Source organism: Raphanus sativus, chromosome 8, assembly GCF_000801105.2.
Source record: "Raphanus sativus cultivar WK10039 chromosome 8, ASM80110v3, whole genome shotgun sequence".
NCBI classification, from domain to species: domain Eukaryota; kingdom Viridiplantae; phylum Streptophyta; class Magnoliopsida; order Brassicales; family Brassicaceae; genus Raphanus; species Raphanus sativus.
The window spans coordinates 18,136,113-18,151,258 of record NC_079518.1 but is presented as its reverse complement, the minus strand read 5'-3'; the positions used below and the strand labels follow the sequence as shown (position 1 = coordinate 18,151,258).

At 38.3% G+C, this 15,146-nt stretch overlaps 1 protein-coding gene across 2 annotated transcripts; it reads left to right on the top strand.

Moving 5' to 3' along the window:
• The first annotated feature begins 701 nt into the window (after window positions 1–701).
• LOC130499245 (uncharacterized) lies at window positions 702–4,313 on the top strand. Of its 2 annotated transcripts, XM_056993308.1 has the most exons (5): window positions 702–2,652; window positions 2,748–3,291; window positions 3,375–3,474; window positions 3,538–3,872; window positions 3,942–4,313. In XM_056993308.1, the coding sequence occupies exons 1-5, from the start codon at window positions 924–926 to the stop codon at window positions 4,273–4,275; spliced, it is 3,042 nt and encodes a 1,013-aa protein (XP_056849288.1). In that variant the 5' UTR covers window positions 702–923; the 3' UTR covers window positions 4,276–4,313. The 2 variants fall into 2 exon arrangements, with proteins under 2 accessions (XP_056849288.1, XP_056849289.1); XM_056993309.1 differs by lacking the exons at window positions 3,375–3,474; window positions 3,538–3,872 and having other exon boundaries at window positions 703–2,652.
• The last annotated feature ends 10,833 nt before the right edge of the window (window positions 4,314–15,146 follow it).

The window sequence follows — 15,146 nt, the reverse complement described above, 5'->3', positions numbered from 1 at the left end:
AAGACGAATCTGTAAGTCACATGGTTGGACTAGTTCATGATGACCATCCATTTGAACACAACACATCACTACAAGAAAACAGCATTTTGGCGAGGAAAGTTAACGAGGAAATATAATCCTCGTAAATGTACGAGGAACTTACGAGGAATTTACAACGAAAGAAATAAACCTCGTTATTTTCTCGTAAACTAACGAAGATAACATTTCGTCGTAAAGCCCACGTAACTTTACGTGGTCTTTACGAGGAAATACATTTTCCTCGTCAAAACCACGTAAAGCTTGCATTATCTTTACGAGGAAAACTGGAAATATAATTTCCTCGTTAAATCAACGTAAATTTACGTCACCTTTACGAGGAAATGATATACGTGAACTTAACGAAGAATTTTAAAGCACGTTTTTTTTTGCTACCTACCTTTTCCTCGCAAATTCATCGCAAAACTTCAACTACCAGATTCGAAAATTTTCTATAAATATGGAAGTTTCAACATCATTTTAAACACACCAACAAGAAAAAAAAAGAAAAACGTGAAAGGAAAAAAATGTCAGGCTCTGGGAATGTCTACGAGTTGCGGAGGTGGATGTATATGCATAGAGATGCTAACGGGAGAGTGACGAAAGAATACATTGCGGGACTGGAGACATTTATGCATCAAGCAGATTCCACACCGCTCGCCCTAGAAAGCGGTAAGATGTTCTGTCCATGTCGGAAATGCAACAATTCGAAATTGGCAAATCGTGAAAATGTTTGGAAGCATTTAATAAATAGAGGTTTCACGCCAAATTACTATATCTGGTTTCAACATGGAGAAGGTTATAATAATTATGATCAGAATGAAGCTAGTAGTAGTAATAGCAATTTTCAGGAAGAACCGGTTGCTCTTCATTTGCATAATGAACCTAGTTACCATCAGGAGGAGCAGATGGTAGATTTTGATAGGGTTCATGATATGGTAACTGATGCATTTGTAGCTCATGATGAAGATGAAGAACCTAACATAGATGCAAAAAAGTTTTATGAAATGTTAAATGCGGCGAATCAACCACTTTACAGTGGTTGTAGAGAAGGTCTCTCTAAATTGTCGTTGGCTGCTAGAATGATGAATATTAAAACTGATCACAATCTACCGGAAAGTTGCATGAATGAATGGGCAGACTTGTTCAAAGAGTATTTGCCGGAAGACAATGTGTCTGCTGATTCTTATTATGAGATTCAGAAACTGGTGTATAGTCTTGGGTTGCCTTCGGAGATGATAGATGTTTGCATCGACAACTGCATGATCTACTGGGGAAATGATGAGAAGTTAGAAGAATGTCGATTCTGCAAGAAGCCACGATTCAAGCCGCAAGGACGGGGACGTAATAGGGTACCGTACCAAAGGATGTGGTACCTACCAATTACAGACAGATTGAAAAGATTGTACCAATCAGAGCAGACTGCTGGAAAGATGAGATGGCATGCCGAGCATACTCAGACGGATGGTGAGATGACACATCCATCAGATGCAAGAGCCTGGAAACATTTTAACAAAGTATATCCGGAATTCGCTAGCAATATCCGGAATGTGTATCTCGGATTATGCACAGATGGATTTAGTCCATTCGGAATGTCAGGGAGACAATATTCATTGTGGCCAGTCTTTCTTACGCCATACAACCTGCCACCGGAGATGTGCATGCAACGGGAGTTGCTATTCTTGACCATATTAATACCTGGTCCGAAACATCCTAAAAGGTCGCTGGATGTTTTCCTGCAACCACTGATAAAAGAGTTGAAGGATTTGTGGTCAACAGGGGAGAGGACGTATGACTGCTCAACGAAGACGAATTTCACGATGCGAGCGATGCTTTTGTGGACCATAAGTGACTTTCCTGCCTATGGGATGTTGTCGGGATGGACTACACATGGGAGATTAGCTTGTCCATATTGTAATGGAGCGACAGATGCGTTTCAACTGAAGAATGGGAGGAAGACAAGTTGGTTCGATTGTCATCGTAGATTTCTTCCCATTGGCCATCCGTACCGAAGAAACAAGACATTGTTTAGGCACAAAAGGGTTGTGAGAGACACTCCTCCTCCATATTTAACTGGAGAAGAAACTGAAAAGCAACTCGATTACTATGGAGTTTTGGAAACAGTTCCTCGTGGTGGTAATTGGCATGTTCCCCCTAATATGCCTGATTCTTACGGTGTTCATCACAACTGGCACAAGAAGAGTATATTTTGGGAGTTGCCATATTGGAAGGATCTTCTTCTGCGCCACAACCTCGATGTGATGCATATAGAGAAGAATTTCTTTGAGAACATCATGAATACAATATTGAATGTCCCGGGGAAGACAAAAGACAACATAAAATCAAGGTTAGACTTGCCGGATATTTGCTCAAGAAGCGAGTTACATATAAACAGCAATGGGCAAGTTCCTGTTCCGATATTCAGATTGTCTTCAGAAAAAAAGTCGGTGTTGTTCAACTGGGTAGCATCAGAAGTGAAATTCCCCGATGGGTATGTTTCAAATCTGTCTAGATGCGTTGAAAAGGGTCAAAAGTTCTCTGGGATGAAGAGTCATGACTGTCATGTCTTTATGCAACGACTACTTCCCTTTGCTTTTGCGGAGCTACTTCCTACAAACGTACATGAAGCACTTGCAGGTACTATATTTATTATTGCAGTTATTTTATATATAATGATTTAGTTTGAAATATATATGACTAATATGTGTATAATTGTTTTTGGAATATACAAGGCATTGGAGCATTTTTCAGGGATCTGAGCACCCGCACCCTTAAAGTAGAAGTCGTGGAACAGCTTCAAGAGAACATTCCCATCTTATTGTGCAACTTGGAGAAGATATTTCCTCCTGGGTTTTTTGACGTAATGGAGCATCTAGCTGTCCACCTTCCATATGAGGCATTGCTTCGTGGACCTGTACATTACGGATGGATGTATCAGTATGAGCGAGCCATGAAATATTTGAAGGGAAAAGCAAAGAACCTTGCAAAGGTTGAAGGTTCTATAATTGCTGGAAGTTTGACGGAAGAAACTTCTCACTTCACATCGTACTACTTTGCGTCAAAAGTACGTACTCGGAAAAGAGCTCCAAGGAGATATGATGATGGTGGTGTCGCGCCAACATACGCAGTTGCTGGTGTTCCAGACATCTTTAGCCAGATTGGGCGACTGGGTGGAAAATCAAAAGAGGTTTGGTGGTCGAGTGAAGAAGACGCTCATAGTGCACACACCTATATTCTACTTAATTGTGAGGATCCATTGATTCGTTATTTTGAAAGGTAACATAAATGGACACGTATATATAAATTAACACATATATATAATTGCCAAATATTAATTAATATAAAAAGTGATTTTACAGCCTATTTGTTTCACAAGTCGAAGAAACATTCCCTGGTATATCCACAACTGACGTAGACAAAAGGAAAGATCAACACTTTATAAAATGGTTGAAGAGTCAGGTATTAACTCAAACTCTTTATTCATAAATGATTTGTATTTTAACGTTCACTTTGTTTTTGCAGGTTGATTTTGACGACGATGCAGATTATCCTAAGTGGTTACATGAAGTAATTCAATCTCCACATGTAAAGGTCACCACTTCACAGATGTATTTCACACGAGGCTATACTTTTCACACATATGAGTATGGTAGACAGCGGGCAACCAGTAACTATGGAATATGTGTGAAAGGGGAAACCGATTTCTACGGTATCTTGACAGAGATTATCGAAGTGGAATTTCCAGGGATATTGAAGCTGAAATGCGTCCTCTTCAAATGTGAGTGGTTCGACCCCGTCGTCAACAGAGGTGTTCGGTTTAACAAATTCGGTGTAGTTGATGTCAATGGTGGAAGAAGGTACAACAAATTCTTTATTTGGCATACATGAGTAGAATAAGCTTATTTCTATGTTTTCTTTATTTTCAGGTACAACAAATTCGAGCCTTTCATCTTAGCTTCACAAGCAGATCAAGTTAGCTACCTTCCATACCCTCGGATGAGAGAATCGGGAATAAATTGGTTATCCGTGATCAAAGTTACACCTCGAGGACGAATCATAAGTGGAGAAGAACCACCATTGCAAGAAGAACAGATAAATGAAGTCGAGGAACCTGAACAACAAATTGATGACATTCTTCTCATTGATCCGCATAATCATGAGTATGAAGATCTTACCGACGATGGCACAGATGAAGCTGTTGAAGACGAGTTTAATGAAAATGATGATGTTTCTAGTGATGACGAAAATGTATCTGATTGATGTATTTGTGTTTTAATATGATTGATTTTCAGACTTAATGCATGTGATTCGATTATAAAAAAAAATATTGAGTTTGAGGTTTTGAATGAAAAATAAAGGATTGAGGTTTGGGATTGGAATATGAAGAGTAGAAGATAGGAAAGATGGTGTTTGTGGTTTGGGGTTTTTGATTTTAGAGGTTTAGAAAGAAAACCTCGTTAATTCCTCGTAATTTACGACGAAATAACGAGGAAAGTAGAAAAAAAGAAATACACGGGCCTCGTTAATTCCACGTAAGCACAAATCGTCGTAACGACCTCGTAAGCTTACGTGGAATTAACGAGGCTTTTTTTTTTTTTTATTTCCTCGTTATTTCCTCGTAGGTTTACGAGGTTTTAACGAGATATGTTGTCTAAACCCCTAAACCCTAAACCCCAAACCCCATCTTTCTTATCTCTTTTGTCTAAATCCCAAACTCCAAACCCCATTAATAATTTCAAATCTTCAAAAGATTATATTTTTAAATCTTCAAAAGATTATATTTTCAAATCTTCAAATGATTATATTTTCAAATCTTCAAAAGATTATATTTTTAAATCTTCAAAAGATTATATTTTCAAATCTTCAAATGATTATATTTTCAAATCTTCAAATGATTATATTTAAATAAATAATTTGATTTTGTATAAGTTTAAATTAGGAAGAAGAGATTGATATTAGAATTTAAAGAATTGTGATTATAAATTTTGAGGTTTGAAATGTTAAGAATATTGAGGTTTGAGGTTTTGAATGAAAAATAAAGGATTGAGGTTTGGAATTGGAATATGAAGAGTAGAAGATAGGAAAGATGGTGTTTGTGGTTTGGGGTTTTTGATTTTAGAGGTTTAGAAAGAAAACCTCGTTAATTCCTCGTAATTTACGACGAAATAACGAGGAAAGTAGAAAAAAAGAAATACACGGGCCTCGTTAATTCCACGTAAGCACAAATCGTCGTAACGACCTCGTAAGCTTACGTGGAATTAACGAGGCTTTTTTTTTTTTTTATTTCCTCGTTATTTCCTCGTAGGTTTACGAGGTTTTAACGAGATATGTTGTCTAAACCCCTAAACCCTAAACCCCAAACCCCATCTTTCTTATCTATTTTGTCTAAATCCCAAACTCCAAACCCCATTAATAATTTTCAAATCTTCAAAAGATTATATTTTTAAATCTTCAAAAGATTATATTTTCAATCTTCAAATGATTATATTTTCAAATCTTCAAAAGATTATATTTTTAAATCTTCAAAAGATTATATTTTCAAATCTTCAAATGATTATATTTAAATAAATAATTTGATTTTGTATAAGTTTAAATTAGGAAGAAGAGATTGATATTAGAAGTTAAAGAATTGTGGTTATAAATTTTGAGGTTTGATATGTTATGAATATATGAAGTAGAATATAAGAAAGATGGGGTTTAAGGTTTGGGGTTTAGAGTTTAGAGGTTTAGAAAATAACCTCGTTAATAACTCGTAACTTACGAAGCATTTACGAGGAACAGAAAGACGGGCCTCGAAATTTCATCGTTTTATTTGGGACGGGCCTCGCAATTTCCTCGTAATGTTACGAGGGTTTTACGAGTAACAAAAAGACGGGCCTCGCTAATTTATCGTTTAATTTGGGACGGGCCTCGCAATTTCCTCGTAAGCTTACGAGGTTTTTACGAGAAAGAGGAACACGGGCCTCTTTAATTCCTCGTAAACTTACGAGGAAATTGCGAGACCTCCGTAACTTATATATACAACCTCACAAACCTCACACTGTCCATTCCTCCCAACTTCCTCTCCACTTCCTCCCCATTTCGTCTCTAACTCCTTTCCCATTCCTCTCTCCTCCGAAAATGGTAATTTCCTCGCCCCCTTTATTAGTTTAGACAATTTAGATAGGTGGTTAATTTAGGTGGTTAGTTTAGAGAATTTAGATAGGTTTACGGATTTTATGTTTGTTAGATAGATTTTTAAATTATTGATGATAGCTTTTTAATTATTGATGATCATAATCTCAAAAAAAATATATTTTTGCAGGTTCGCCAGCGCATGCTTACTGCTCACTACAGGGAGATATTCGGTGAGCCTGGTAGTCAGTTAGACCCGCCAGGTTCTTCTTCAGGTGCCGGCGGTTCAGGTTCTTCAGATCAGGAGTCTGTTCCCGAGACTCAGCATTTCTTCCCTCCGATTCCTCCTCCGATGGCTCAGCCTCAGCCGATGGCTCAGCCGATGGCTCAGCCGATGGCTCCTCCGATGGCTCCTCCGGTGCCTCCTCCGATGGCTCCTCCTGAGATCCCCGCCGCTGTTCATCCCGATCTCATGGTGCCACCTACTGTTCCGTTCTCGCAGTACACTGTCGAGGATATTCTTGGTATGCCAGGCAGAGCTGGTTTACCAATCATAGACCCCGACAGACCCGACGGGACTTTATGGTAAGTGTATTTTTTAAAAAATTTAATTTATAACTTCATTAAATAATTTAAATTTTCATTTTTTCCAGGTTTGGGGTTGACAATTCCCTTGCGACAGATGTAACCGAGACGATTAAAGGTTACTTCTCCATGGCGCATCCAAACTGGAAATTGACGCCGATCTACATCCGAAAGACGTGGTTCAAGATTTACGCTGTAAGTAATTCTATTAATTAATTTTTTTTATTAACTAATTATTAATTTTTTTTTTATTAACTAATTATTAATTTTTTTTTGCAGCAAAAGTATCATTGGTCCATCGGGGTCAGTGAGAGAGTGAGGAAGGCGTTTTACGAAAAGGCGCAAGTTCGCTTGTCGGACACGGTTTGCAACTGGAAGGGTGCCTGGATCGTCAAGGGGTACACCCGTGGCAAACCCGCTGAGCTTACCACGGATGTTTGGGACGGCCTCATCCGTTACTGGAAGGATCCTAACTCCATTAGGATCGCAAACATTTGTGCTGCCGCCCGTAACACGGTAGACGAGCACGGTAACGGCCCGATGCTACACTCTACGGGCCAAAAACCACATGCCGGTGTCCGTTTGAAAATGGTACGTAATTAAATATTTAATTATTATTTTTAATATAATTAAATATATTTCTAACAATTTTCTTAAATGTTTTTAGGCCAAAGAGTTGGGACGTCTCCCGACTCTTCCGGAACTTTACGAGCGGACCCACAAAAACAAGGCGGGCCAGTTTTTAGATGGCAAGTCCGAGCAAATCTACAACAACGTAATTGCTCGGGTTGAGGAGCGCCAGACTCAGCTGACCCAGCAGTCCGGCGACGGATTACCAGTTACCTTATCCACAACTGAAGTGGATAAGATTTACGAGGAGGTAAATTTTTTAACATTATATCTTTTTAATTATTAATTGATTAAATTTCCCTTTTAAATTTAACTAACAAATATAATTTTTTTGTTTTTAAGGTTGTCCCTAAGAAAAAGGGACGTACGTTGGGGATCGGTTCCGTCAATGATGTCCCGAGAGCGACATCATCTTATGCTCAGAGACAGACCGAAGAAGTCACTCAGTTGCGTTCCGAGCTGGGCGCGACCAAAAGCCGTGTGAGTGGACTCGAAGCCTTCATCGACGTTATAGCGTCCACAAATCCGGAATGGGAAGCTTTGTTGAGGAACATGAAACAACAAAATCCCATTCCAGGCGAGTCATCGGGCACACATAACGAGGAGGATGTTACGAGGAGGAGCGAGGAATTCTACGAGGCGATGAACGAGCCTTAGTTTTTTTAGTTTTTTTTCGGTTTATGTATTATAAAATCCAAAACTTAATTATATATAAAATATTTTGTTGCTTGTGAATTTTATTTAAAATTTATTTATAAATCCAATATTTAAATATTTTTATTTTGTTAAATTAATAATTATTATATTTATCAAATAATATTTTATTAATTCGAAAAATGGAAGTCTACGAGTTATTTACGACGAAAATGTTTCCGAGAAATTTACGAAGAAATAGTTTCGAGGTTTTTACGAGGAAAGTCTTTCGAGGTCTTTACGAGGAAAGGCTTTCGAGGTTTTTACGAGGAAAACCTTTCAACGATTCTACATCGATTTTACGAGGAAATCCTTTCAAGGATATTACATCGAATTTACGAGGATATGATTTCAAGGATCTTACGTGTAAGTAACGACGCGAGGTTCACGTGGTTTGTACGAGGAAATTAGGCGAGTGATTTACGAGGAAATGGGGCGTGGAACTTACGACGAAATATTAACTTCGTCTTTACGAGGAAAGAGAAACCTCGCTATACTACGAGGAAATGGCGACGAATCCTTTTTTACGACGGACGAAAAACGACGAAAGGCTTTTCCTCGTTAATTCCTCGTAAACCTCCTTTTACGAGGAATTAACGAGGAAAATGGCCCTCGTTAATTATTTGTTTTCTTGTAGTGCATGAGCTGGTGGGGTGAGAGCAGATGATGTGAAGGGTAAGAAGGGGAAACCATCTCCTACTGTGGTGACTGATGAGCAGGAATCCGAAGAAATGGATAGGGAATATGGGCAGCAGGGCGGTGGTGACGAGTTCGTGCACTCTCGTGAAGGAAGAGGCCAACCAAATAGCAGTCATGATGAGGCACATCTTCGGGGTCGGCCTGCATCTTCTGGACCACGCGAGTTTGTTAGAGAAGTGGCAGAGGCTTTTGATGAGCTAATGATACCGATGTTTGAGGGCTACATGGTCAGTATGAAAGATCACATTTCTAATGAAGTCAGCAAGGTCATGAAGTCCATAGAGGCCACAAATGATTCTATTGCGGCGGTTGAAAAGTTTGTTAAGTCCGAGTTTGCAATTTTACGCAAGGCAAGTACCGGAGATGACATCTTTCCTGATGACCCGTTTAGTGGCTACAGCCCCGACAGGCCCTCATTCGCCCACCACAATTCCTCTCCATCCCCCCAGACCAATCATGGTACTGCACCGATCAGAAATGTAAAAGATTCATCAGAAACTGATGGGAATGCGGTTGCTGTGGAGGTAATGTAGATCACAAATGTGTACATCATTTATTTACTATATTATATACACACCATTTATTTTCCATGTTTTCATTTTTCCATTCCATTCAATCAATGGTTTGACATTTTGGCTTTCAAAATGCAGAAGTTTATACCATCTGCGACTGCAACCTCTGATCCGAACATTGTCCCTACAGAGACATTGTGTGAGGTAAATTTAAATTAACAACCTTTGGCTTAGTAACATTGGAAGCGATACTCTAATATGTAAAACATTTATATTCCATGTCGTTATTTTTCATTCCTTTCCGTCAATGATTTGAGATCTCGGTTTACATCTGCAGAAGTTTGGACCATTTGAAACGGCACCTGCTGATCCGAACTGTGTCCTTGTGGAGGTAATGTAGTTCACAAACGTGTACATCATTTAGTTACTATATTATATACACACCATTGCTTTTTCATGTCTTCATTTTTCCATTTAATTCAATCAACGGTTTGACATTTCGGTTTTCCCTATGCAGAAGTCTGTACCATCTGAGACTGCACCGTCTCATCCGAACATTGTCCCTTCTGAGGCATTGTGTGAGGTAAATTTAAATTAACAACCTTTGGCATAGTAATATTGTAAGCCATACTCTGATATTACTATGTTTCTATTCCATATCGCCACTATTCCATTCCATTCCGTTATTGAAATAAGATCTCGTTTTACATCTGCAGAAGTCTGGACAAGTTGAAACGGCACCGGCTAATCCGAACATTGTCCCAACTGAGCCATTGTGTGAGGTAATTTTAAATAACCAGGCTTTTCATTTCGATAAAGTAAGGCATTCTCTGATATGTCTCTTGGTTTTATTTCAACTGAGTATCATGGTTCTCTGCTGGGTCTATTGTAGGGGACTGGTGCCATGATGCCCCTATCATCTCCTGGGTTGGACCACTCTGTTGCTGTTATTGAGGTTCGTCTACCACCTTTAATGCCTCACACTTCCTTGTTGGTATATAGATATGTTACTCTTATAAAACTTCCTCTATTGTAATTCCGATTGAACCATTATTGATTGTTCACTGTACAACCATCGTCTTCAATTCCAGCGATTGTTGGAGGCACTCCATGTGTGAGTGCAACCGACGAAACCGCACCAACCGCTATGCAGCCGTCTTTTCCATGGGAATAAACCTATATTTATTGATATTCCCTTATAACGTAATCCACTTGTTTGAATGTAAACAGTAAAAATACCTTGGTAACTACACCTACTGACGTGGCTTTCCCCTAATCTTTCAAAGTGATTAGATTTAAACAATTAATAGCCATTTATTCTATTGCATGAGGCGTCACGTCCCCTACCACACACTAGATGCTTCTAGATAACAACTGATCACTAGATTGGTTTTCTATTTCTAATTTGTTAAATGGAATGGAATACGTTTACAACTACTCCATGGCTTTATACATTTCTGTTTGTGTTTTGTAAGTTTGTAGGTCGGTGATTCATATATCAGGTCTTAGATATGGTAAAATGTTTTACACATGTATTTGGGTTTATAGTTCCTTAACTTGGGTTTAGTGTTCTTTCTGTTATTGCACTTGTATTTTGTTTTCGAAAGTTTTGGTTTCTCAATGGATTTGGGTTGAAATTCCCAAACTAGGGTTTAGTGATATTGCATGGATTTGGGTTTAAATTCCTTTAATCTTTTGGATGAGGCGTCACGTCCCCTCCCACACACGAGATGCTTCTAGATAACAACTCATCACTAGATCGGTTTTCTATTTCTAATTTGTTAAATGGAATGGAATACTTTAACTAGTACTCCATGGCTTTATATATTTCTATTTGTGTTTTGGAAGTTTGTAAGTCGGTGAATCATATATTAGGTATTAGATATGGTAAAATGTTTTACACATGTATTTGGGTTTATAGTTCCTTAACTTGGGTTTAGTTCCTTAAATTGCTTTACGTTAAGTGGAATAGTAGTTCGACTAAATAGAACCTTGTAATCCTATTATATGTAATATAACTAATCCTGGATGATACATTCTAAATGTGATTTCAGCTTTTAACACACATATATTGTCATCTAGCATCATTTAATATTACCAAAATAGAAAGTTACTGGGTTTTCCGTTAAACACACCCGATGTTTACTATTACAAGGTCACCTTACTAGCTACATCACAAACACATCCTTAAATGGCTTCACTCCACTTATGTGTGTATTTAGCAACAAAATGCATCAGTTACTCTTCGCAGTGGTTAATACTACCAATTGCATATATTGCAATGGCTGCCGCGTTAGTTACAAAGTTCCCAAAATATTGCTTCACCCTTCCTTTTGATGCCAGTGATGGTTGGTTGCGTAGTTATTACATTCAGATCCTACAAAATGCCATGGTGTGCCCGTACAGGCCACAGCGTATGCACCGTGGGATTGTTGGGTTTGTTCCCGAATCCTGCAAGTTTGTAACCCAATGAAGTTCGTTTATATATTATATGAAACACTTTTGCAGTACATTCCTTCATTGAGTCAATATAACGTACTGTATCTATTTATTACCTCCATAATCACCTTTGTAGCAGCAGAGGTGTTGACATCAGTATTGGAATTTAAGCCTCCGACACCAAATATAGTTCCTCCTCCGATATGACCATCTGTTGTCTCTGACTCTACACCTAAACAAGGATACCCTCATTAAATTAGTACCCATATTTGGTCCCATATTTAGATATATATATATATATATATATATATGACATGATTACTTATCAGTTCACTACTCTAATCATACCACCCAATATTTGGTTAACGTCCCTTACTGGTGGATCCTGTCTGTTACCTAATTCAGCCATCTTTGTGTTATTGACCTTCTCGCTACTTTCAGGTGCTTGGTTAGATTGTCCACCCAATGTGGTTCCTCTGCTATCATGTTGTAAGTCAGATGTGTTTGGAATGCCGGCAACTCCAAAGATCAGGCGGTTCCAAATAGGCCTTTTCCCTTTTCCAGATAGATTATCGGTTGTCCTGAAGACTGGCACCACCATATCGTCATCAGAGTCAGAGTCTGTGTCCGACGTAGCTTCAATCCTCATTTTTTTCTTCTCCTTCTGCATAGATAGATCAGCCTGACGCTGAATCCGTTGTCGAGTATTTAAGTCTGGCTCTCTAATTTCCACTCCACCTGTACAATATGGAATAGAACTTCTTCCGGTGTTTGCTATTCCACATAGGACGTCTATCATACCATCAGGGAAATTGAGCTCCTTCGGACCTGCGTTACACTTGGTAGCAGGAGTCGTCAAAGGGGTATCAGCCATCGCAAATTCATGCCAGTCATCATCTTCTATCACAGCATCTTCTCTACCTCCTATGACATCATCAAGCGCAGTGGGACTGCTAACTGAGACTAGTAAATCAACTGGCGCTATTGATCGTCTAAGCTCGATGAATGCCCCCACTTTAGTGTCATCGGTTATGTATTGGGGCATTTCAAGACCTCCCCCATCAGCTGAGATCCATTCCGGGTATTGATAGGAGAGTTTCAAATTGACTCCTGCGTAAGTTGGCTCTATCTCATCTCTTACTCCTCTGACTAAATCAGACATGCTCATACCACTGTTGATGCTAATATAGTGCTCAGCTCTGAAGGAATTGTCAGCTTCGAACCCCCATCTTCTATGGCTGTCACAAACCCAAGTTCCAAATACTAGTAAAACCTTGTCATCGCTTTTCATCTACAGGTACAAGTAAGTGGAAATCCATTTAAATATCTTAATTTGTAGACTACACCTACAGAATAGTATACCATTTTCCAATAAAAAAATAGTAAATTTCTACGATTCCAAAACTTACCTCTGCTGCTTGAAAGCTAAAAATCTTTAACTTCCTCCCTTTCTCGTCCTTCTGAGATTCTTCTTCAGATAGATTACAGTGATTATTCTATATAATACACCATTTATGGTTTCCTTTCACATCACCATTGAAGATTAGAGTTACTAATTTGAACCACTTGTTTACCCCTCCACAGTAAAAATATCTTAAGTAAATCTACTTTTCTACGTGGCTTTCCCCTACTCTTTCGTTTGGAATAGCTGTAACACACAATTGCACATTTATTGTGCTAACTACATCATCGTCTCTCCCCATTCTGTCACTTCGCCAAATTTTGGTCGTCATTATATTACTAATTTAGTAAACGGCACGCTATTCTATTTTGTTCATGTGGAATGTAATATAATGTCACATATAATGTAACCTATACTCATACTGTCTCATTACAAGTTTTCGCTTCTCCCTTCCGGACTTCAACTTCCCTGTCAATTACACATGCTTACACCTAAATTGTACGTTCTCCTTCTTATTCTCAGTTTACGGGTCATCTTTTCTTGTATCAGTATCTTACACTTCTAGTACATAAAGTGTGACGGGTCAAGTCATTCTATATTTGTACAGATAGTATTCTATCCATGCTATATAGTATCCATGGTATATAGTTTGGAAATATGAATCTAGTACACTCCGTTTGTCTAACGTTATTCAACACTTAGAAAATTTCTCTATTCCCCTCCCACAACATTTTTTTCCTTTGATTTTCATTCCACGTTCTTCGTTGTTAAGGTGATTGTAACCGTGGGTCACAAATGAAACACGTTCTTCCTTTATTTGAAGGAAACTGGAAACCGTTCCCTCACAAGGGTATTACCGACTGAATTGAAGGCAAAAAGACAGTTGCCAAATAATGTCAAAATCATGTCCATTCCCTCTATTACACTCCAAATTATGGCTATTACGCCAATTGACCCTATCAATTATCAGTAAATCTAACAATGCTAAAAGGGGAATATAGTACAAGAAGAAGCATGCCACATCTTTAAAAACAGTCAACCAATTATGAGCATTTTTTGACACATCAGTCACACTTCTCGAGTGGGTTTCATAGTGAACTTCTACGTGTGGGTTTGAAATAATTTGTTATTTGCTCTAATGGAACCCAGTAAAAAAATCAACCAGAAAGGAGCTTATTAGTGTAGGCTTCAAATAATATGTTCTTAGCTCAAATGGAACCCAAAAAAATAAAAATCAACACACGAAGGATGAAATGATCACCTTCCCCTCTACCACTTCATGCTCTCCGATCAAAGACCATAGAAACTGAGTTCTAATCTAGCCAGTTCTAAACAATCAATATTTTATTTTACTTCCTTCAATCAATACTTTCTTATTGATTTCGTTTCGCCTCCCTCTTTTCCTTCTTCTTTATATACTGATCTTCTATCCTTTCTAAAAACCAAAACCCTAGAACCGCTCTAAGCTCAAACCATGACGATGAAACCAAATGGGAAGTCCCCTGTCTCCTCCGCCTATGATGAAAAAGTAATGTTCTTCAAAGATATCTCACTAGGTCCCCATGAAACTCAGTTGCGCTTCCGTCTTATTCATTTGTGGGAGGCTTGGAACCTAATAAAGAAGACGCTTATTGGCCTGGAAATGCTCATCATCGACGAACAAGTACATGAAATCTCCAAAAAAAATTCAAACTTATTTAATTTATAACATTGTAGTCTTATTTATTTTTCTTTCTTCTTATGTTATTCTTCACATCGAAAACTTATTTATTTTCTTTCGTCTTATTCGGCTTAATCCAACAGAAAGACTCCAATGTCTCAGTTCTTCAACGATGTTTCCGCTGGCTAGCGGATCAACTTTCACATGCTTTTACTTTCTCTTGCTTAGTCTTGTCCTAGAAGTTTTGCAACAGTTGGAGAGATTCAAGGCAGTGTTTTTTGAGGAAAATATGTATTCTTTAAGCACTACTTTGATTTCATTTTACTTGCCCTATTTTGTTTGACGAGGAAAATATTGATTGGAAGTTCCCCGAGAGTTTGATTTTATGAGACCGAGA